The following is a 24,129-nucleotide window of genomic DNA, read 5'->3' as shown; positions in this document are numbered from 1 at the left end:
GGAAAAAAAAAACGATCTAAAATTACACGCGAGACTCCTAGTTTTCGTCACATTATCTATATTTAACTGTTACGTATGCTTTTTTAGAAGATAAAGTGGAGGTGGATAACCTCAATTATTTGGCAGAATAATATTAAAGTATGTTAATTTAGATATTTTAAATGCGAGATTCGATCGGCGATGTCCGAATGAAAATGTTATTTTAAATTTTCCCTACGGGTTTCTCACGTGACTCCGACGTCATTTTCGAAGACGATAATTTAATTGCTCCAGTTTTGCCGTCAGTTTAATTTTATTATTTTGTAGAAACAATTAACCCAATACTTGAGTATTTGATGACACATTTATAGTAACATTAAAAATAAACTAATAGTGTCTGATACAGTAATTGGATATTTTTATTTATAAATTATAACCGATCATTTGATAGAGGCGGGTCAAGCATTTAACAACTATTTTAAAAAGATTTATTGTTAAATATATAAAAATGAACATTAATTTATAACTCCTAGTTTAAATTCCTTTAAAATAAACATGCGAAAGAAATTTTCCTTAACATAGAGCAGTATTACTGTTAAGAAACATGAGCCCGACCTCTGGCAGCTGAAGTTAAGACGTTTGACAAATTCGATCATAAAATTAAGCTTATACTCTTCATTATAAGCATATTAATAACTTTTAAAGAATTTATTAATTAAAACTTGTAACTAAACGTTTCTTTCGGTCAAATTTGAAATAAATTTTACGAGTCCAAGTTTAAATGATTTAAAAATTTGAATACGATTGGTCAACATTAATCACGTGACAGATTTAAATGAAGATTGAGTAAAATTTATATCTTCGAATCTTATTGGTTAATAATATTGGAGAGCTAAATTAAAATATAAATTGCTTAATGGTGCAAAGCTAGACATACATATGAATTTAAGCTTTAATTAATTACAGTTACTGCATTCAAATTAAAAGTGAAAGGGACGCTCCCTTTCATAATATGATACGGCTTTTTGTCCGACCTGTCTGGTTCAAAACAATAAAAGTTTCGTATTTCTGGGAAGCAGGTATTCTTCATTTCTCAGTAGAGAAAGTAACCCGAACCAGAAAATGTCATTTGAAGAGCGAGAGAAGGAGAGAGAGATTTATCAAGCAGAAACTTTAATATGTTTACTTAACCCCAATCAAAAAAACATGCCTAAGTATCCCGTGTGACACGAAAAAGTCTTTTAACGAATGGAATTTCAAAAAAGTCTATCCTCTTCGATCACAAGATTAACTTGTCTTAACATAGCTCCTTTACCTCGTAGAACATGTGGTGCAGGGTTTTCCGATGTCATATTCCCCCAACCTACCCCCAAAAAATGCAAAAAAATATATCAATTCTCAAGCTTACGTTCTGAGACATAATTTTTAAGTAATTTATGAATTTGAACACGCTCTAAACTTTGCTTTCGATAAAATTTCAACTTCTATAAGCTATAATTTAAATTAATCGAAATTGCTCTTTGATTGGTTAAGATTGATCATGTGACAAATTCAAATTTAAATTTATAACTTTAATTTTGAATCTGATTGGTTAAAACAGCCTGCAGCGAAATTTAAAATTTGAATCGATAACCGACAAATTTGAAGCTTTAAATAATTGAATAAATGTGTAAAAATATTTAAATTCCTTTCTAGGAAAGCATCCAACATCGATTGGATGGAAGTTACGCTTAAAATGTTATTCTTATCGTTACGATTTTCTTTTAACATGATGACTTTTTATTGTTCATCTTGGAAAATTGCCACTTCTCAACGTTTTTGGCAGTGGATTAGAGGTTATACTGTATTAAATTCTGTCGGAAACATGTACATTTTTCGAGTGTGAATGTTCTCTTTTCGTTATATGCGTGCCTTGTCCTTTGATAATACTACTTTGCGGTAAAAAATGGCCTGTAATTTTACTTTTTTCTATAGAAAAATGTAGCACGAAACTCGTGTAATTCTGTACTTAAATTGTATTTATTTAAATTGCAAAATGCTGCTTAAAATTATATAATACTATGCTTTAAGTTTATGGGTCCTTTTTTTGTAAAGATAAAATGTTTATTTTGTATTTTCAAAGAAAAAATTCTTGTAGAATGTTCCAAGAAAGCGAGATAAAGATTTTATTTATTTATTTTTGTAAACCTTTATTCAATTTCTTAGAATTTTGTAGGAAGTAAATTTCTTGTAAGAAATTTATTTTTTGTGAGAAATTTAGTCTTTATAAAGTCCTCTTTAAGAAATTTATTCCCTAAAAAAGTTCCTTACAATTTCCCACAAAGATTTCTAAAGATTTTTCAGAGGTGTATGGGAAGAAAATCTTATAAATTATTTGCAAGGAAATTTGAAAATAAATTTAAAATATTTAGCAGTAAACCTCAAAAATATCAATAGTTATTGTAATTTTTATATTTTGATTATAAAAGTATAATAATTTAATATTAATATTTGATTGTATTTCTATGAGGAATCGCTATAGGATTTGTAAGATATTTTCAGTTTTTATTTTCTGTAGAATCGTTTAGTATTTGATAGAAAAAAGTTTAAATATTCTTTCAAGATAACTCTTGAGCATCCATTGTTAAGATGTTAAAAATGGAGAATCTAAATGTTGCAGTAACTATCAGCAGGAAATTTAAAACCAAGAAACCAGGAAGAATCTTGATGCGGTATCAACAAGCATTGAATTATTTAATGAAAACTCATTCAGGAAGTCATATATATAGTTTAGATAGCGCGCTCAGTTATTTTTGGTACAAATGTAACAGCATTTTTACAATAAGAACTATGCAGTTTCTTTCAATTAAACTGTGTTACAATGAATTACACATGGTAGAACTGTTCATTTAACTTCTTCCCGTGTGCATGATGTAACCATTTTATCTTTTTGTAATGTTATTTTTGTTGAAATTGCTACAGTAAACTCACCACTTTACACGTTATCTTATAATCAATCACCATTTGTAGTATACTAAGCGAGCAACTAGTAAAGCGTGAGAACTATGCAAAGAGTCACTCGTAATGCATTCATTCACGTTCATTTCGTGCTGGAGCATCATGCTGAAAACCTGTCTGTTTATATTTTTCTTTCTCTTGCTTCTAATGTCGTAGGTCTTTCATAGAGGAATAAAGGAAATGTTCTTTCCTCTTAATCTGATATATTTTTCTCTCAGTGCGTGTTTTTCTGTTATTTTTTTAGGATGCATCACACTTTAATCTTGAGCATTTTATTCCTTTCTTAAAGATGCAGTTCGAGTAATGACAAGTTTTAGTTATGGCTCTACAGTAAAATCTCTTTGGAATTCCGCGTTTTGCTAGTGCAAGGTATGAAAAATTGCTAAGTAAACGAATTTCAGCAAGTTTCATGTTTCACCGTTTTGTCGTCACTTCAACAGAACTGTGACTTTTCTCTATATTTAGAATATTTGAAACACTTGTATAATGGATGTTACCACGTACTCATAACGTAAAAATGATTATAAAAATACTCCACGACTCCGATATTAACAGAGGAAGTTGCTAAGAACAGATTAAATAGAGATCAAAGTGCAGAATAGATAACTGAAGGCGGTTCAGCGTGTCTGTATAAGTAAAAAAGTAGATGCATCTAGCGTAACTTTTTCCGATTTATTGAAGATATACTCCTGAGAACTACAGTGATTTTTTACTCTAGCAGGGTAAAATTTGTGGAAAAGCAGGCGTCTTTCATTCACTGTCTTAGTGGATATTTAATAAGGCAGCTGTCCGAACATTTCTCACTGTCATTAAATCGCCTAGATAGGGTAGGAGGTGGGATCTAATTGACAAGACCATCACTTATTAACCACGTTAGGGTCTTTCTACATTGTTCCTCGACGTTAACTAGCTCCGTACAATCGACGAACCAATCAATTTGTAAAGTTTATAACAATAATAAACGGAAAGTTAACATTGTAAACAACCGCAAGAGTTTTTTTAAAATCAGATAAAAGGAAAGAGATAAGCGAAGTGGACTCTGAAAGACAAACAACAAAAACCATCTCTCTTGGCTTTTTCATGCGACGGATTCGTAGCTCCTATACTACGCTTCGTTGCAATGTAAACACGATTAGCAGTAGTCCAATTAAAATATGGTGTTTGCTGTAACTTTATATTTTTCAGCTGGTGTTGTATGTCGAACTGTTTTTTCATTATCTTTGTCACTCAGCTATGCAACATCTCCCCTCTCTATATATAGTCTATTCATCGAAACTGTTGTGTAACAGGCATTACATGTAAAAATTTGCTAAACACGAACGATAACAGTTGATATAGCACTGTATTATAGTATTTACTACTATAGATGTGTTTTCTGTTTTGTCGTTTACTTCCGACAAAGGTTATCTGTCAGCAGGAAACGGCGAATGGCTCTTCAGAACTTGGTTGTTTTGAATGAAATTTACTACGCTGGGTGATCGTGTTTAGTTCTGTAAGCATGAATGAAATGAGGGGGGAGAGATATCCTTTTATTGTGACGTAATTCGGACTGCGATTGGATTCTTTACGGTCGAACAGGACGTAATACTCATTGAGCCATTTAGGGGCGCCTACTCCCTTCTTGCGGTCGATCCTGTGGGAAGTTTGGTGTTACAATTCTCTTTTGCAACAGTCGAAAATATTATCCTGAAGCCACATGAAAAAATTACGGATATCATCGTACGTCAGCATGACCGATGTTAAATAAAAATTAAATTACACGCTTTTTTTCTTGCATTAAGGTAAATACGTTACAAACCAATTAATCCAGATGGTGTATCACAGGTGGATAGTTTAGTATGCTGAGTCACGTGTCTAAACGACGCCATGATTGCAGATTGAATGATTTGTTACACCGAACTAGTAACGGCTGAACAGACGGACCCTTAAAATCATTCAACCAATAAAATTATGGAGATAAGTCACGTTTTATGACGACCATGTTCTGGCCTCCAGGCCCATATTATTAAGCGCCTTATTACATTTCTAGTACATTAGGACATGATAAAAAAGTCCATTCAACCGAGAGAGGAATTGTTTAATTAGGCTACACTTCACTGCTTTTAAACAGGATATCTTGTAATTTTTGGAAGTTCAATTCTTTTTACTTTTCTATCAGCGAATTACATGCCAACTTGTCCATTTCTCGAGATTTATTTGCGAAAAAAAGAAAAAAAAAAAAAAAAAAGTCGTGCCAACAGTAGAGGTTGCCACCCCGCATAATCGGTCAAATGTTAATGGCCTTTGTTGCTGACGTCAAGCTGGACCCACAAGGTCAGATTGTTAAACATTGTTTCTAGATCTCTCCAATTTTCCTCGTGATTTACGATACACGAGTCTATGCAATTTGCAATTCTGTACTAAGTTGAGCATTTTGCACGTCGTTCAGAAGAAATCGTTAATACTTTCTCATATTTTTTGGCACAGATATTACTTTTTTAAAACATTAAGTTGGAGCCACGTAAGTAGTATCGCATTAGATATTCCCCGTATATCGATTTTTGCACATGTTAAAAATGCCACCATTAATCAATTTTCCTCTTACCCACTGTTTGGAATCGTTTTACAACAAACGAAACACGCTTTAAACAAGTCATCGAACCTATACACAAGGGATCAAATATACATCGTATAAGATTACCATATAAAAAAGGTTATGATTCAGCATAACACGAGGAAACATTAATTCATTGTCATTACTGTGACTGACATTGATTAAAATAAATGCAAGCAGCACACAGAAATCACCATTGTTGTCTGCTCCCAAAGAAACAAACTTGACGTCAAAAGACAAATGTGGCGCCTGTAAGGTAAAAACTACAGGTGATAATGGTCGAGTCCACCTGACCTGAACAACTTCAAGTGAAGTGGAGTTGGGGTGAATGTTTTTTCTTCAAGTTTCTTATTCTTTCTCTCAATCCCCGAGGGTAGATAGACGGGAAAAGACCTTGAAAGAAAGGCGTGTATCTTTGCTATTGTAGACGACACAAACAGAAACCACCCATCGCCTTTCGTGTCCTTTGCAATCGTCTTTATTTCTTTTCTATTGTGTTAACGTGTGGAGAGAGACTGAATGATTGAATTTGTAAAAATATACTTCAGTGCTCACGAATTATGAAACATCACACAGAAAAGGATGTAAAGATTTTTTTTTTCTTTTCAATATTTACCCACGCCTACCACGTCTAAACATAAGTTTGTTATCTTATCTACATTGCAGGCTGGTACGACATTGATAGATTGTTTTAAAACGAATTTTATTCTGGAAGATTTATATTTGTTTACTTAACAACCATTAATCGCATAACTATAAAGTGATTAACATCGACTTTGCTACCTATTTTAGACGTAATAATAAGGCAAAGTGAGGTATTAACGGAAACTGGAGGCGGCAGTGAGTCGTCTGCAGAAAATCCCTCTAATTTTAACCGTTATTTATCGTTTGCAATAGAAACAGACAATTACTATTTGTTTCTGTCTCAAAATGGCGTCGTTTATACTTCAGACCTGTATAGATGCGAATAAATTAGCTACAACAAGGAGGAGTTTCAGAGCATCGCTATAAATGACAAAATAATAATGCTTTACGTGTTTACAGAGCCATAACGAGTTTCAATCATCCGAATTAAAGATTAGATTAGCCATATCTAGTTACTGAAGATGTGCAGGAAGGTGAAGACACCGTTTCCTGTTCTGCCATATTTCACGCCGGTGACACGTGCTGATAATCGTCCCTAAGCCCTCTTGTATTTGGGGGCGTCCATTTGTCTGTACCTAAGTGATCATCCGGGTTTAGTACAGTGCTTGGGGGGAATTTATCACGATCAGCAAAAATTCGAAATCTTCTAATTTAAATCTAACGCTCGGAGGTGAAGTGTCATGTACAGGATAGGAAGGAGCAGATGTGGGGGGACGTAAAAGCTTTGTTCATTGAACGAAATCTTAACAACTAGAAGTGAGTATCGGGTTTCGTACGTGAGTCAGCGTATACTATCGAATTCGTGATTCATGTAGGCGAACGAAGCCGAGATAGGCACGATCGCGCGATTCTTTCGTGTTTGTTACAAAACACCTGTGCTAATTTGCATAAGTCTTCCATAAATAGGTCAGATGTAAGTAACCGAAACGAAATAATATTTTGCCATCATGCCACACCCAGTTTAGTTCATTTGCCAAAATAAACACGAAGCAGTTATGAACATGACTGTTAGAGGTAAGGTTCTAGTATTACAAGACGTGTAGGCCAATTGCCGAGCATCTGTTTACGAATCTAACCTGGTTAAGGAGGAGGATGATTTACCAGCAAAGTACCATTATGCCTAAACATTCGTCTTGGCACGATAATATCATTCTGTTTAACAGAGACAAAGGTTGCGCGCAAGAGTGTTCATCAGACGATCTATATATAGAGGGAGAGCAGGAAATGAGGTAACACTCGACTCATTCGACGAAAGTAGGACTCGCTTCTCTGTATACTGTTGATAGCCAACTGTTCTATTTTAACAATTTTAGCAACTAGTAATCGGATCACTTCCGTAACCCTTCGATTTATTTCTTTATCGATCATCCACACTTGGCATCATCTCTTCATATCGACTTAATACCTTAGACTCCTGCTCTCGTCCATATGGCGTCACCTGCTTCTAACCTAATGGCACTCTTAACATCATTCAGATAAGAATTTTTATCGTTCTGGTTCCTGTTCTATCTCGACCTCACCGGTGCAACGCTTATCTCAACTCTCCTATCGCTAATAATGCATTAGGAGGTACAAGAAGAGTAGCAATTTGGCATTGTCTCGTAACTAAAAGAATATTATAATATCAACCTACGTGCTGTTTATCATAACAAAATTTATGCTTTATTTATAAAACAGAAATTAATTTACAAAATTAACGAATAATCACGTGTTATGGGGAGTGTTCAGCGGAAAGGCACACTTCAGGAGGTTCGTGACGAACCGCAGGAGTCATCGCCACCAACGGTGGCTATTTATATTTGACAAATGAAGCAATGCAGGAAACATATTTCCGTCGTCTTGTCATTCAGCACTTTTTGATGTTTGAAAAACTATCCCAATAAATATTGTTAGAGTTTGAAAAGCGGAAAGAGATCAGTCAAGTTACAGAAGGAAGAGTTAGTCAGGAAATGTTCTTCCGCATGAGTAGGAAGTCGCATTTTTTTATCATTTGTTTCTCACAGCTTTGGGATGGTGAATCAACTAGTAGCTTTTTCTTTTTGTTTTACGTAGGCATACAGGTCGAATTGGTTGTGGAGGTGGCTTAATTATACATGCATCTCTCGTATACCTTCTGACACCCACTAGAAACGTGCTGATATATCTTAATATAGCAATAAAAACAAACATTTTGTAGGCATTACCTTGAAAAATATCTGTATTTACATATTGGGATTGACAAGATAAATATGACACTCCAAGGAAAATTCTTGAAATCAGCACAATGGAATTCTATATCATAGATTAAACTATGGAATTTAGTAAGAAAAATTTTATGTGGGTTAATATTACAATTAAAAAATTGGATAGATTCATTTTAAATATCAGTTTCAGGTATATCATCAAACATGGAATGTGTTCTGGTGTTTTTGTTTGATATATGAAATAGATTTAGTTATTGATCTGCATTAAAGGAAATTAATAACTAACATTAGTTATAAGGTAAACTTAAGACTTTCACGGAATAAATCAAGATTTTTAATGCTAAAATGTCTACAATAAATAAATAAATAAATAATAAAATAAAATTCAAATATTAAAAGCGCTTGCTATTGAAAATCTTTAATCCCTAGGTTTTCGAATTTTTAATGTCTACCAGATATAACCTAATGTTTTCCTTACAGTAGAACCTAAAATGTTGTACCTTATGATTCGATCCTTAAGCATCTTCAAGCTTAAATTTAATCTTAGAATTCACGGTTTGAAAATCATAAAATTTCCAGGTTGTTAAGATTTTCAACAATATGAAAACCATCTATAACAAATGTCAAAAATTTTAAGAATTAAGAAATTGGAAATACTACAGATCCTAAAAACAAACGCATATAATGAATTTAATCCAAAAACAAACTTGTATTCAAAGACACAGCCCAAAGTATAAACATTGAATCGAGAACACCAATCGGACCTTTAAATAGATTCACAACAAATTTTAGGATAAACAGTCACGCAAAGATAAGATAGAATGAATTTTACATTATTTAAAACAAAGCTGAAGTTAGACAAGATGGACGTGCCCCCAAGAGACTACTCCATTATCTTGTCTAACTTCTACTTGTCCGTTTTGTAAGCTTTAAACGAGTGAACACCCTTTAAAACTAGACAAGTACAACGAGAAAAATACCTTCTATGCTTTTTCAAATACGAGAGCAAACAAACTAGACGATTAAACAGTAGAATAAATATCATAAAAACGTGCTTTGTTTAGGTTCTAGTGTAAATACTAGGACAAATTTGTTCCCGTGTTTAGACACGAAATGGGGTGGCTTTCAAACGAAAACAAATAGTTGCTTATTCGAAAAGCTGTACCAGTTTTCCTGTTACTAAATGCTAGATTAAAACGAATGTTCGTCATGTAAGTCGAAACCTTTACCGAATGATTGATAGATAATAGGAAATTAAGTCACGTAAGTCACGGGCTTGCATCCAAATTAGTATAAATGGCGTCCTTCTAATGATATTCTGGATATTTAAATTAAGAATATTTTAAGTTTAGAAATGGGCAATGGCCCCATTGATGTCTAAACTGTTAATGCTAACAGGATAGATGAAGACGGATGCAGGTGGAAGTCGTTGCTTTTATAGTGTTTACGTCATTTATTTCAATTGTCAACAGGTGTTTCGTATCAGAACGTAGACTTTGCTACACCATAAGTACCGTACATTCGTCGATTAAGTTTTAATTAAAAGCGTATTTTATTAATCAAAACTTACTACATTTCCTTTTTCAAACGCAATTTTCTATTTAAAAAAATATAATTTGCATATTTTTTTCTATTTAAGTTCGTAATTTTTTAAAATTGAATGTAACCAATCACGCGCTTGTAATTAAAATAAATAATTACGCAATACTGTAATATGTTTTAATTGTAACGTTTAATAAGTTTATATTGATTGGTTATTTCAAATTTAAAAAGTTATTATATTTTCGCTTATAATTATTCAAATAAAATTATTTTAGTCTTAAATATTAAAATTTTATTATTTTAAGTTTTACGCCATCTTTATTAGAAGTTTACACAGGTGATATTTAAAATGTTTTAAAGTATTAAACGTCATCCGAATGTATTATCGTGATTGGCTAATTTAAAAATTTTTTTATTTCGAACATATTTTTGTATTTTTCAAATGAAATTTATCGATTTGGTTAGTAACAAGTTTTAAAATGAATATAAATAAATTATAGATAAATATTCATGAGATATTTTCAGATTAAAGTAACATTTATTTCGGTGTTATTGCTGTGACGTCACCGAATATGGTCTGTTCATAAATTTCTTCGGGGATGATGGTGAGGACAATTAAAATGGGATAACTCGATGGGGGAACCATCATCAAAGTGGAAACGAACTCTCGGTCGGGGTTAACGTCGAAAGTTACAGTCAACAATATCGAATGATACCGGTTTCGATAACAGATGGATCCACTTGTGTGGGTGAACAGGGGTGGACACCTGAGTTTTTCCTTTGCGTGCAGAGAACCACCTTGTTCTCCACCTTTTGGTTCTCCACCTTCACGCCTCATTTCCGACCACCAGTTCTGCGGGCATTCGAGGGTCATGGGTCATCCCATTTGAAAGCTGGGGTTATCGCCGCTAGCATCTGAAGGCAGATTTATTCAACTATAACAGAAGTTATGAGGGAAAATGCATTTTTGAAATGTTTAGGGGAGTCTCTTTTACCTCTAGGGAAATTTTTATACTGTTTTTCTTTTGTCGAGTTAAAAGTATTAGGTGGCATCTTTGAATTCAGAGAAGTTTTAGTAACCTATTTTTCGATGTTTTTTTCGTTTGAGTGGAAGATTAAGTAACACATATTTGAATTTAGGGAAGATTTTAGGATTTTTCTTTCTTAGATATGAAATTTTATTTATAAATTTAGGGAAATTTCTGATAGAGATATTGAAATCTATAAACTTAGAGGAATTTATAAGTTCAATATTTCAATTTATTGTTATGGTTTAGGGATATTTCGTCATTTTCGTTATTATTTCGTTTAATAATTCTTTAAATTAATAATTTTTCCTAAGTTTGTAGGGAAATTTCGTGTAATGTAAAAACATACGACAAATAGTATTAGATTTAAGGAAATTTCAGATTTAAAAAAAATTTAGGGAAAATTTTAGAGAATTCAAAGAAACAATTTTAAATTCTCTAAAACTGATCATTTCTTTAATTTTCTTAAAATTTCCCAGAAATATTATCCCAGTAATCGGCAATGAATGATAAAAGTTCGCAAAGTTTTTAAAAAAATTTCGAGGTACCGCAAAGTTCTTGGAAAAGTATATGAAAAATTCAGAATGGTTTGAGGGGAATATTTTACAAAACATGTTTCAAGATAGGGAAGAGTATGGAGATGAAGTAGCATTCTGGTTTTGAGGCTGTCATTCGGGGGGTTCAAACAAGGATTGATTTTTATAGCGTGACTCACCATTAGGTCAGATTGCGACATTCTTTTAATGACTCCAGATGCTCCCGACATATAAGAGGATTTTTATCTTTTTCTTCTGACTCATTGTGGCCTTTTCTGATTCACTTGTGAAATAAGAAATATTAATCAATACTTCCATTATTCAGAAATTAATTTTTGTAATCGATCTTCCCGTATTAATCTAGCTCCATCTATTGTTATAATATATTACTAGAGCGCATCGTAACGGTTACTCGTTATTAAAAGGCTGATGTATTTAATTAAAAATACTTTAAATGTTTTGAAATTTATGTAAAAAGCTACAGTAACACGTACACATTTGAATTACTTAAAGAATTGCTGAACGACGAGCAAAGTGATAGATTGTCTTATCTCCCATCATTGACTACAAAGGAATGAAGATGACCCTAGACAGGCGCACGTGCAGGAAATAGCCACTTTAGATAGTTTTATATCTTGAAGGCATAAAATGAAAAGCAGTTATCTCTTGAAAATTTTGCAGAAATATATTATTTTAGCAGAAAGTAAAGCGTGTTTTTAGTCGCCTACATTCGTTCCATGTTTACGGAAATTGTTCGCTTGGCAGATCGACTTGGTTTATTTTGTTTGAAAAATAAATTGAGATGCCAGAGTAGCGGTAGTGTTACCAATGACAGTGAGAAAGAGAAACGTGGTTTAATTAAGGGAGTATCCAGAATAACTTCCTGCTTCGGTTGTCGCTAGATCTCTACCAGACTAATTGAGATCTGTATAAATCTTGTGGGAAACACTATATTCTCCCTCATATTGTTTCCCATATTTGTCAATGCTACAATCGGACGGAAGATAAATGAAAAGATAAATTCACTTCATTCGAGTTTACATTCGTCGAAAGGCTAATTTTTGTAGATATGCGTTCAGTCACATGATTGTTAGCCGATAAAATTCCTGATATCGTGTAACTAGGCGATTAGATTGCTTAATAAATATAATTTATGGCTAGGTTATTTCATGGCGTTTTTAAACTGAATTTCTTCAACAACACCCCTAACTTCCTTATTAATTGTTAAAAATTTAAAAAAAAATAGACCTTTTTAGTGTCTTGGTTAAAAGAATAAACCTATAAATTACATTTGAGATGAATAAAACAAGTAATTTTTATTCTTAAAGCTTAGTTTAAGAAATTAACCTGGTCTGTGACCCATTTTGAGCCCCTCCAATAAGAAAAAAATAATAAAAAAAAAGGTTCTTCACGGCCTCGAGCAATATTTACTAGCAGCTTAAAAGCTACTACCTTAAAATTCTCAACCATTAGGGATATTTTCAAAGTAATCCGATAATATCTTAAGTGGTTGGGGATAATTTTAAAATTTAGGGATTTTAAATTTCAACTGTGAAAATCGAAAGTATATTAAACTAAAATAAATAAATAAATATATATATTTTAAATTGAGAAAACTGTTCTCATAATTTTTCAAACTTTTCTTTTCCTGAAGCAATTTTTGGGGAGATTGTAAAAGATGGCAAGAGTGCAAAAGCAATCTCGAAAGTGATTTCGACCCATTAAACCGGAAAAATTTCTTATTCTAGATTTTAAAATAGATATTTTCTATGCAATTTAATTCTCAATTGAAATACGATAAAATATTTAAATTTCCGAGTATCGACACTTCACTATCGTTTTCTGTCAAGTATAGAATTTCTCACTTCCTTTTCGGTGGAAGTAAATTTTCAGATACTTCACTAAAGGAAGTTAAATTAGAATTTTGATAAGATGGAAGAAAAGCAAAAATAGTGCCATTTTATAAGACAGATCATTGTATAGATTTTTTTTCAAGGTTAAGAACGTAAAGACAAGGAAATGTTTTATATGATCAAGAGTGAAATATTCTGTTACAATCAAGTGAAAGGTTTTTTTTTGCAATATATTTTGAATAATATTTCTGTATGACCTCTACAATGTTGAGATATTTTCTCCTTAAGACATTTAACATTTAGTTTCACAGAAGTTTGATAAATGGAGTAAATTACTCTGGTGTTGTGTATTGAAATTCAATACTTCAAAATGGCGTCTTGTAAACTACATTAAACTCATTTTTCAATACCGTAATATTTTTCGTACGATTTCCAAAAAGCTAAGCAAGAAATTTATTACAGTATTTAGTTTTATTAGTATTTGAGATAGGAAATTGGGGAAAATCGAAGGGATATTAACCTATTGAAGGGGATATATTACCTAAGATAGGGAATAGGGAAAAATCGAAATGGATGTTATCCTGTTTTTTAAACTCTAAAAGTTTAATAAATGGAGCAAATTACTCTTATGTCATACATAGAAATCCGATACTTCAAAATGGCGCGTGTGTAAGTTACTTTAAAAAAGTATGTTACATATGTTTACGTTATACTGGATTTTTATTTTAATAAAAATAAAATCGTAACAAGAATTATACATTGTATACTACATATTATATTATCCAGAATATCATAAATTAATAAACTGCGAATTTTAGGGGAGACATGAAATCAAATCCGCAGATTAAATAAGTAGATCTTTCTGCAATTTATTTAAAATTTCGAGTACCGCGCGGCCACTTCAGTAACGAGAATTGGTTGAGTGACATTCAGGGACACTAACCTCATAAGTGAAATTTACATTAAAGAAAGGTCACTGTCCATTTTGTGCCATTTAAAATAACAAGACAGATGCGTCTTGTTTAATGCAATTAGTGAACTTCTGGTATCAGTTCTTTAGAAGTGAAAACATATGCAGTAGGAGGGATGAAAAAATAATACACGACAGGTGCGATCGAGTTACTGTACCTTATATGGTAACTGTTGCCGTTTAGTATTGTCCTATATACATATTCCTATGACAGGTGTGTGTCGCTTGACCGGTTTTTTTCACCTTTGCCCTCAGTGACGTCATGTCTATACGTGAAATGAAGGTTGATGCTTTGTAATAGGGCGTAAATTATTTCCTGTTGTTTTTTACCCCGATTTGGTCTGGTGGAATTTAAATTTCACAGTGTTTTGTTGCGAAAATTACCCTAAACAATTTCATTTTCTATCCGCTGGGATATTACAGTAAACAGTTTTATTAAACAATCGCGAAGGAGAAAGTGAAATGTTTGTTTTGAATTCTGTTTAATCATTAAAAATCTGTAAACAGAGAATAAATAATAAAAAATGACCTTAGCAAAATGTCTAGAGGAAACAATTTATTTATTTAATTAATAAATTATAGTCTAAGAGAATAGTTTAACAAATATTTTTATTTTCATTACATGAAAATTGAATAATATATTAATAATTTTTGAAAATAATAACCTAATTATTTAATTATTATAAATTACCAGAATATACCCTAAATATTTCCCTAAATAGGATATATTTTATATTTGATTATTAAATAATTTTAAATTAGATAATTGGATTGTTTACTTTAAACAAGAAATATTCTTTCAATAGGGAATTATTTGGGGTTTTTTTGTATTAGATGATTTATAGACAAATTAGAAAAATTTTCTTTTATGTTAATTCTAGAAAAAAATTTTTATCAATAAAATATATACCCTAAAAAATAAAAAAAGCAAACGTTGCACAGTATAGAATAAATTTTCTTTTATGTATTTTCATAATTAAATATATATATATATATATTTCAAATGGTTTAAATTAAATATGTGGGGAAAATTCCCCAAGTAAGATTACTTCAAAGAAACTGGTAAATACGGATAAAGTAAAAATATTTTTCTTTCAGATACATAATTTACGATTGGTATCAATAAACATTTCACGTTTATGGAGCTTTTGCGTGGATAGAATGTTTATTAAACTAAAAATCCGATGGACCAAGAACCTTTGCTCCTTGAATGGATCTAGACATTCTGCTCCTTTTTTTTAAATTTTTATTCAAAATAAAATAAGAAATACAACTAAAAAGTTATTACAAAAAATAAATAAAATACATTTTTAATACGAAACGAGGAAAATTTATCATTTTTAAACAAATAGAAAAAATAATAATAAAAGTAAATGCAAAGTTAGGGAAATTTAGGGATATTTTGCACGACTATAAAAAATGAATTTTACGACACATCTTATTAGAAAGCCATTATAATTATTTCCGAACTCCAGCAGACAAGAGACATCTGCTCATTCATCTCCTTCGAGTGAAGAGAAACAGGAAATTCTATAATTATATTGGTATGAGTAAGGGAAAATTCAGTCGAGAGAACTTATACGTCGGGATTTTATTGGACGCATTTTATTAAACAATTTTTATAAAATTGTCCTTGAAACAATATAACGTAAAAGTTTAAACAATTCAACAAATTTAAATCTCGTTTAAGTAAAAACAAACCCACATGCGAGTCACGTGACAAGGCGAAAGTTTAAATAATTTGTTGGCCTGTTTTTCGTATCGGTTTATGTGTGAATGCCTTGTTATCTTTCGCGAATTCCGTGTAATAATGTTGACAAAAGCATATTTATCGAAATAACTGTTTGTTTATAGAGATTTATAGTGCAAATATTTTAATAAGTTATTACTTCTGAGAAAGGCATTAGAATTGTGAATTGAGGGTTGCTATGTGCTTGACATAATTGGAAAATCCTAGAAAACAGTTAGTAAATTGTTAAAGAGGTTAAGTTACACCACTTTAACTTGCATTGATTAATTAAGATCTGTTGAAAACAGTTGCTTTACTCAACCTCTTCAGATGATTCTGTGGGCTAGTTACATGTTTATTTTAATTTAAAAGCCCGATACTTCATTCGTTTCTATACTTCGTTGTTATCCGCCGCGGGGTGTTAGCCACACATTGTGCACGATTAAAATTAACGACTGTTGGTGGTTAATTCGAAAGGCATTTAATGACTAAAAAAACAGGAAGGAAAGCTGTAAAAATGTCAGAATGCTATCATAATTCAATAAATATCTAAATTATTTACAAGATGATAAAAATAATTCATTTAATTCGTCTCTTAAATGAAATATTTTTGTGTTACGCCAATGTTGTTAACATTTACGTTAATTTGAATGAAATTTGTGCAACGAACTTTCTCGTTTAAGTTCGTTGTATGCGTTTCCGGTAATAGAGACTCGGTTTGAATTGTTTAACCGAATAAAAATTTGTTTGGTTGAATAACGAGTGTTATTGTTCGGTTAAACGGAGCCTAATCTGTATTTGAATTGAGTAATAATTGGTTTAAATGGAGATATTCAGTTTTAGAGTCTTGATAATACCACTATCAGTTGCTTATTTGAGCTCAAGGTTACTCTGTATATTATAGATATGACTAAAGTGTATAACAAGCAAGATAATATATATAGAAGCATGATTCTTTTACAACTGCCTCCTTAGGTAACTAAAAAGAGATGATGATGACACTTTCTGTTGCATGTTTTGTTGTAAGAACTTTTTAGTATAGCTTGCTTACTAAACAGCTTAAAAATTAAAAGCAAATTTGCTAAATTTTAATTTATTATTTTTATTTATTTTGTCAGCATGTCTTAATAGGTGTAATAATAAAAAAGTAGGATATCTTAAAATTTATCATTACAGAGATATTAATATTTTTTGATAAAATTAAAAAAGTAATAACAATAAATTGATTTTGACTTTTCTAAAATAATATAATTTTAAATCTTGTTAATTAAAATTATTTGAACAAAAGTATACCTTATTTTGTAATTGTAATATAATATTTTGATTAATACCTGTTGATAAGTGTAAGATAATATAAAGTTTTGATTTTATTATGCCAGGTATACATGTTTATTTAAATAATTTTTTTTTTATAGATTATTAATAGGAGCACCTAGAGCACAGACGAATCAACCTGGTACAAATCGTTCAGGTGCTGTATATAGATGTCCTATTTCAACTTGGAGAAAGGATTGCCATCAGATACTAATAGATCAACAAAATGCCCGTAAGTATAAATATTTTCTTCCCACTTTCTCAATGTTAATAGTTTGATGAAAAACATAAGCAAGTTCATTTTATTTTGATTACGGAAAGTTTCACACATGCATTATAAATAATTGCATAAGTAACTTCATTGGTTAGTTTAGGTCTCTTTTAAAAAGTTATCAAAGAGTCGATTAAATAACAGAAACAAGTATTAGATTCATTTATATATTTTAAATCTGAATGTTTGTTTTGGATATTTTTTTACTTTCAAGGTCAAAAGTGCTTGGCAATTAGCCATATTCGTTAATGAACAAATAAATGTTTATATTTTTGTCTAATCTTTGCTTCAGCAATTACAATAAATTCATATTGCTTTCTGTTTTTAGCTCCTGATAACTCAACAATTAAAGATGATCAGTGGTTGGGTGTTACTGTTAAAAGTCAAGGTCCAGGAAAACATGTTATGGTAAGATATATATGCAGTCTGAAAACAGTTTTTAAAAATACAGTGTGTTTTCATAATTTTGATAAAATATTGTTTAAATCAGTCATGTTTTGAAAATAAAACTTTCATTTGTTTATTTTCAGGCTTGTGCTCATAGATATGTATCCAGAGGTGTTGATTATCAGTGGGGGTTAGGTATATGTTATTCTCTTACACCTTTTCTAGATATTCATCAACCATGGGAACCTTGTTTAAATCGACCTGTAGCAAAAGCACATGAACAATTTGGTTACTGTCAAGCTGGTACTAGTGGAGATATATCCGAGGTTAGTAATTTTTGGCGATAAAATATAAAACATCACCCCCACACCTTTTTATAAATGACAAATCATCACAGTAATCAGAGATACTGTTAAAATTACTTAATAATACTTAATTCAATTACTAATGGCAATAAATTTTTAAGTTAGATAAATAATTCATATAAGTTTGATGAAAATAGTAGTAATTTTTATGAAAATTATTACTGTTTGATTAAATTTTGATTAGCATTCATTTATTCAAAATGCAGAATGGATGACTATTCTGCAAGGATCTATACTCAATTGAACTATTGTGATTTTTTATGAATAATACAAGCTAGAATACATTTTCTTTCCTAGCTGAGCCTATAGTGGTTCAGATGTGTATAAAAAGTAAAATTTAGGCTAACCATGTATAGTCATATTGTAAGATTGATGTCTTGCATCACATATGCAGTCTAATCTATTTAGGCAAAGCTTTTTAAAATATATAAGTTGTTGGTTTAATTATAACAGATAAATTGATAGTATTTAGTAAGTAATAATTATTTTTAATTGATTAAAAAATATACAGTTACACTATTTGGATTTTTGAATGACATAAAGTTTTGGTTATGCAATATTTGTTTGTTTTTGTTTTATTTTATATTATTAAATGTTTACATCAATTAAATGGAAAATCAGTAATAAAGATTAATCCAGAAATACTTTGCAAATTTAGAAAACTAAAAACATTTTTCAGTTCCCATTGTAAACAGTAATAAATCAGTAATAATGTATTATGAAAGAATAAAGTAATTTAAAACTTGTTTAATAGATTTAAAATGTTTGGTTAATGTTCATGTATATATACACACACACACAAACATTTTAAATTTATTATATTATGTTTATAATCATTTCAAAGTACAGTACATTAATTTCATATATATAGAATTACTGTAACATTTATTTGGTATGCTATACAAACTTTCTTTGTTGAATTAATAAATATTAAACAGCTATATTTCATAAGAATGTAACATGCATATTATGCAACTGAAAATATATTTTCATATTTAAATTGATTGAAAAATAAAAATAGAGTAATAGTGATATGAAATTCATATAGAATACCTGGTTTTCCTATTTGCCATCTATCCATTCTTTCATTCAGCAACACGTGGTAAATATTTCGCTTCCATTTGAGAAATATCAAACCAGCAAAGCTGATGTTTATGCACAAACAGTATAACATTAACCTTTCAACCTACATTCTACAATTTAAAGATCAAGTAATATAAATGATGAAGACATAAGTTGTAACAGAATTGTTTTCAATTATTTATTCTTTATTTGAAGTATAATTCTCTTTACAAAAGAATTACATGGATAGGATTTGAATCTCATAATCATTGAATAAACACTTTTCAATTATATTATTATAACAATTGTTTAACATTCACAAATCAAGAATTAACCAGAAATCTAGTTATGACTTAAAATTTTTAACAATGATATTAATTTGTAAAATAGGGCTGGCGGAAATACAGTATTAACATGTAAAAACACGTAAACAGATGATGAAAATCTTCTTTACTTGCCATGTCCAATCACCAAGAACAAACTATTTTCCACAGCAGAGACGACCTTTCTTTAGAGGCTACGCCTCTGCCAAATTATGTAAAACAATCTAAAATGTCACCTGTGGACATGGCGAGTAAAGAAGATGTTCATTATCTGTTTACGTGTTTTTATGTGTTAATAAATGATATTAATGTTATTAAATAAAAAATTATTCTTTATAAAATTATAAAAAAGTGATTTTATAAAACATTATAAAATAAGTGAGGCCGAAAATGTTCATTTCACGAAGTTTAAATGTTACCAGACGTAAAGGTTCATCGAGTGTGTTCATTAACACCGGCAATTGCATTAGAAGATATTGTCATTATAAAATAATTTTATAATTTTATTAAAAACATAATTTTTATTGGAACATACCGTATAAAAAATTCAAATAATATTTTTTCTTTGGTTTATTAACATAATTTAAAATTATAATGAATGTTGACTGAGTGTTTTTTTAAGCATACAGTTTTGAAGATGATTAAATGTAATTATATTATAAGTTTATTAAATATGTGTAACTAGAATTATACCATTCTATTAAGAATAAATTATATCAGCTAATACATTAATTTGATCAGAATATTGAAATTGTTAAATAATTAGCACATCACTAAGTAGAACATACCTCAAATTTCAAACAATATACAAAACACTGTTTCATTTGAGTTAAAGAGGGAATAAACATCAGTTCCGTAATATCTTTTAATCTCCTAAACAGTCATCAGGAGATCAACATTTACAAAAATAAAACTTATGTAAATTGAAAAACAGTCATACTTTGTACACCTGTTTTTCAATTTACATAAGATTTATTTTTGTAAATACCATATCATAATCAAACTGTATTATGATAATAAATAAATAAGTAAATGCTATTTTCAGGAACCAAACAAATTGTTTTTTAATCAGAAACGTTTTCGTTCTTTTATAAGAACGTCTTCAGCAGAAAATAGTTTTGGTTCCTGAAAATAGCATTTATTTATTTATTTATTTAATATGGTGCCAAGTATGGAAGTATTCTCTGTAATGATGATAGTTTTCACTTCAAAAATAGTTAGTTATTTATTCATATAAATTTATAATTAAGGTTTTTTTAAATAAATTTATCAGACAATATCAGTATATTTCTAGAGTTAATTATGAATATATTTAAGATATTTGCATTGAATAAAAACGGATGAAATGATCATTTGGCACATTTAACATTTATAAAACAGTTTTAACAGAAAATTTTAATTTTTAGAGTTTTATGAGTGTATTAACATTGAATACGAGTACCTTAGTTACAGTCACCTGGTATTTTATAAACTAATTTAATGTTTCTTGTATTTGTTTTATTCTGCCATTTGTATTATGTTTGAAGACAGTTTTCAATCTGTTTCTTATCTTATAATGGATAAATTATCTAATCTTTTCTGTTTGTTCGTCTTACAACATGACACTTTCCTGTCCAACTCCTTTGCTAGCCATTTTCATAAAACAAAATTCTTCACAAAATGCAAAGAAAGAAAAAATGTACAGCATGAATACAACAATTATTGTATGGACTTATATTGTTTATACTCTTATTTTGTTTAATAGTAACTTATATGCTATTTTCTTCTATTGTACTATTTAACCATTAGTGTAAATAGTTCCTCAGATTGAACAAATATTTTTAATTATTGAAAAACTTTATATAAGTTTAGATTTATGTTTATAGTCTGTACTTAATTGCTAATAATTGAACTTTCGAATTTATGATTTGAAATTAATTTAGTTTCAGATATCAAACTAAATGAACTATGAATATAATTTCTCAAGCTTATTATATATGAATACCTTAAAAGTGATAAAATAAACTTTTTACTGTTAAATGTATATTGTTTATAATTATTTCTCTCTGGATTGTTTACCAGCAAATTTCAATAAAGTATTTGTTTAATTTTTCATTTTATTGTATGGAAAGTTTTAATCATCTGCTTCTGAGTCACTAATCATTTTTATTTTAAATATATATATTTTTTTGTTATAAGGATTATGGTGTAGTTGTATTATTTCTGTTAGAGAAGAGATGAATCTTTATATTGTTCCACTACTATCCAAAAAATTCTTCTTCAATTTCCATATTTCCATTTAGAATTTACGTTCTAACCTTCTATTTGATTACAAATTAATAAAATCTATTTTGTTTTACATTTAATTTCTTTATTGATATTATTACACTTTTTGACATAACTAATTCATTAAAATAGTATGTTTTTTAATGTATTACTTGATTCATGATTAATATAAATAATTCATGTTTTATATGATGGAAAATACACAATGTAAAATTTTGTGCAAGTGAATATCTTACTTGTATGATTTTAGAATGTTTTTACTTGATTATTTTAATTAAGTAAATACAGTAGTGACAGTATAAAGGTTTTATTAAGTGTAGAATTTTTCAACTTAAATTTAGTTTTTTTTTATTTAAATTAGTGAAATATTTTTTCTGTGAAATCTTATACACTGATATTAGTATCGAACATTAATAAAAATAATTAAAAATATAAATCCAGGAATGATAACTATATGATACTTTCAAGTTCAAGCATAAAGATTGCATTAAAAATTTTCTCATAAAGAAATGCATTGGTATATATAAATCTATATTACATATATTGAACAAAAATTTTTGAGACTTCATCTTGGCTTTCATCTCAAAAAAGTTTCATCTTTAAATACTTAGTCTCTTATAATTCTGAAAATGCTTAATTTATGTTAAAACTTTTGTCTTAAGATAAAAAATTAATCGATATTTAATTAACAAAATAAAGTTGCATTTTTTAACATTAATTCTAGCTAAAATAAACAAATCATCTAAAGAATATATCCACTTATGTTCAAGTAAGTTTAGTGCTTTCAATTGAAATGGAAAACTTACATAAGCATATTTATTTTGTTGCTATGTTACAAAATCTAAAAAAATTAACTGAAATGTTTTTATTTATACAAATTTCTTATTAATATTTACACAAAATTGCTATTTATAATAATTGTATATTTTTAAAAAAAGCTGCTAACATTTTGTTTCCATCTAATTTATAAAATAAAATTTTCAAGTTTTGTTTTAATAATTAAATAAGGAATTGGTACAAATTAATGTTTAATGTGTTGTGAAAATTTCTATGAAATTAAGTTATAATATTTTTTTGAAATTTTAGAAAAAACTAACTTTTTCTGAACATTTTTTATATTAAATAAATCTAATATTTCTAAACAAAATCTTTTCTGAATTCTAAAAGTTTTTGTAAACAAACATCTAATCTGAAATCTGATAGAAAGTGACCTTATACAAGATAGAATTTCAATAGATAATTGGTTAAATTTGTTTGTATATTTACTATTCCTGTACATTAAACATATAGAGTTACTAGAATGGTTATATAAAACTTTAGTACTTTTGAATTTTCCTTATTGGTTGAAATTTTTAATTCTTTATTCTTCTTTCAAAATTCTGATGAAGCTTCTAAGAACATAATATAAAAAATGACGTGTAATATTAAGTAAAAAAGTCCTAAATTATAGCTCATCTAAAAACTACAATACATTAAAATTAGAAATAGGATAGCTATTCTCAGCTACATTCTAGTGTTTTAGATCTATCTTAACTTTTTAAAAATATCTTTAGTTTCTAGAATTTATTTCATTTAAAGAAAAATAACTTAATAGACTAAATAAAATGTAGTGAAAAAAATAAAAATAGGACAGAATGAGAAAATAAATCAAATTTCTTTCAAAATAACAGACATTACTTTATAAACATCAATGCATCCTTAACATTTCTATAAACTTAATTTCTAAATTGAAAATAAAATAATTAAATTTTAGTTTAATTTAAAATCATAAAGGATCGTAGAATGCTGTTACTATGGTAACATAGTTGTAATATTTTACCGCTGTAGTGGTGTTCTATGATTTTTATAGTGTTCCTGAAGATGGATGCAAATGGAAAAAAATTTGTTTTAACTTTAAAAAAAAGAAGTTTAGATTCATTTTTGAAAGTATAAAAAATTTAAATATCTATTTCTTTATACTTTACAATTTAAATAGTGAAAATATCATTTTGCACAGATGACAGACTGTTGATAAGATTGACAGAATGCCAGATGATATGGATTTATCATACTATTGAAAAAGACTTTGTTTGAAAATAATATAATGA

General features: G+C 29.3%; 1 protein-coding gene across 3 annotated transcripts in view; it reads left to right on the top strand.

The window, feature by feature from the left end:
* Positions 1-24,129, top strand: part of LOC136974090 (integrin alpha-PS1-like) — a 50,537-nt gene that overhangs the window by 3,171 nt on the left and 23,237 nt on the right. For 2 of the 3 annotated variants that reach the window (XM_067268886.1, XM_067268885.1), the window contains exons 2-4: positions 17,471-17,601; positions 17,969-18,048; positions 18,171-18,353. In XM_067268886.1, coding sequence (XP_067124987.1) covers positions 17,471-17,601; positions 17,969-18,048; positions 18,171-18,353 — 394 coding nt within the window. Of the gene's footprint in view, positions 1-16,782; positions 17,031-17,470; positions 17,602-17,968; positions 18,049-18,170; positions 18,354-24,129 lie in introns of those variants that run through there. The other variant, XM_067268887.1, reaches the window with a different exon arrangement.

The sequence above is a fragment of the Centruroides vittatus genome, unplaced genomic scaffold (assembly GCF_030686945.1).
Source record: "Centruroides vittatus isolate TY-2023 unplaced genomic scaffold, ASM3068694v2 contig_341, whole genome shotgun sequence".
NCBI lineage: Eukaryota > Metazoa > Arthropoda > Arachnida > Scorpiones > Buthidae > Centruroides > Centruroides vittatus.
Note: the sequence above shows the minus strand (reverse complement) of the source record. Positions and strands in the feature narration are given on the sequence as shown.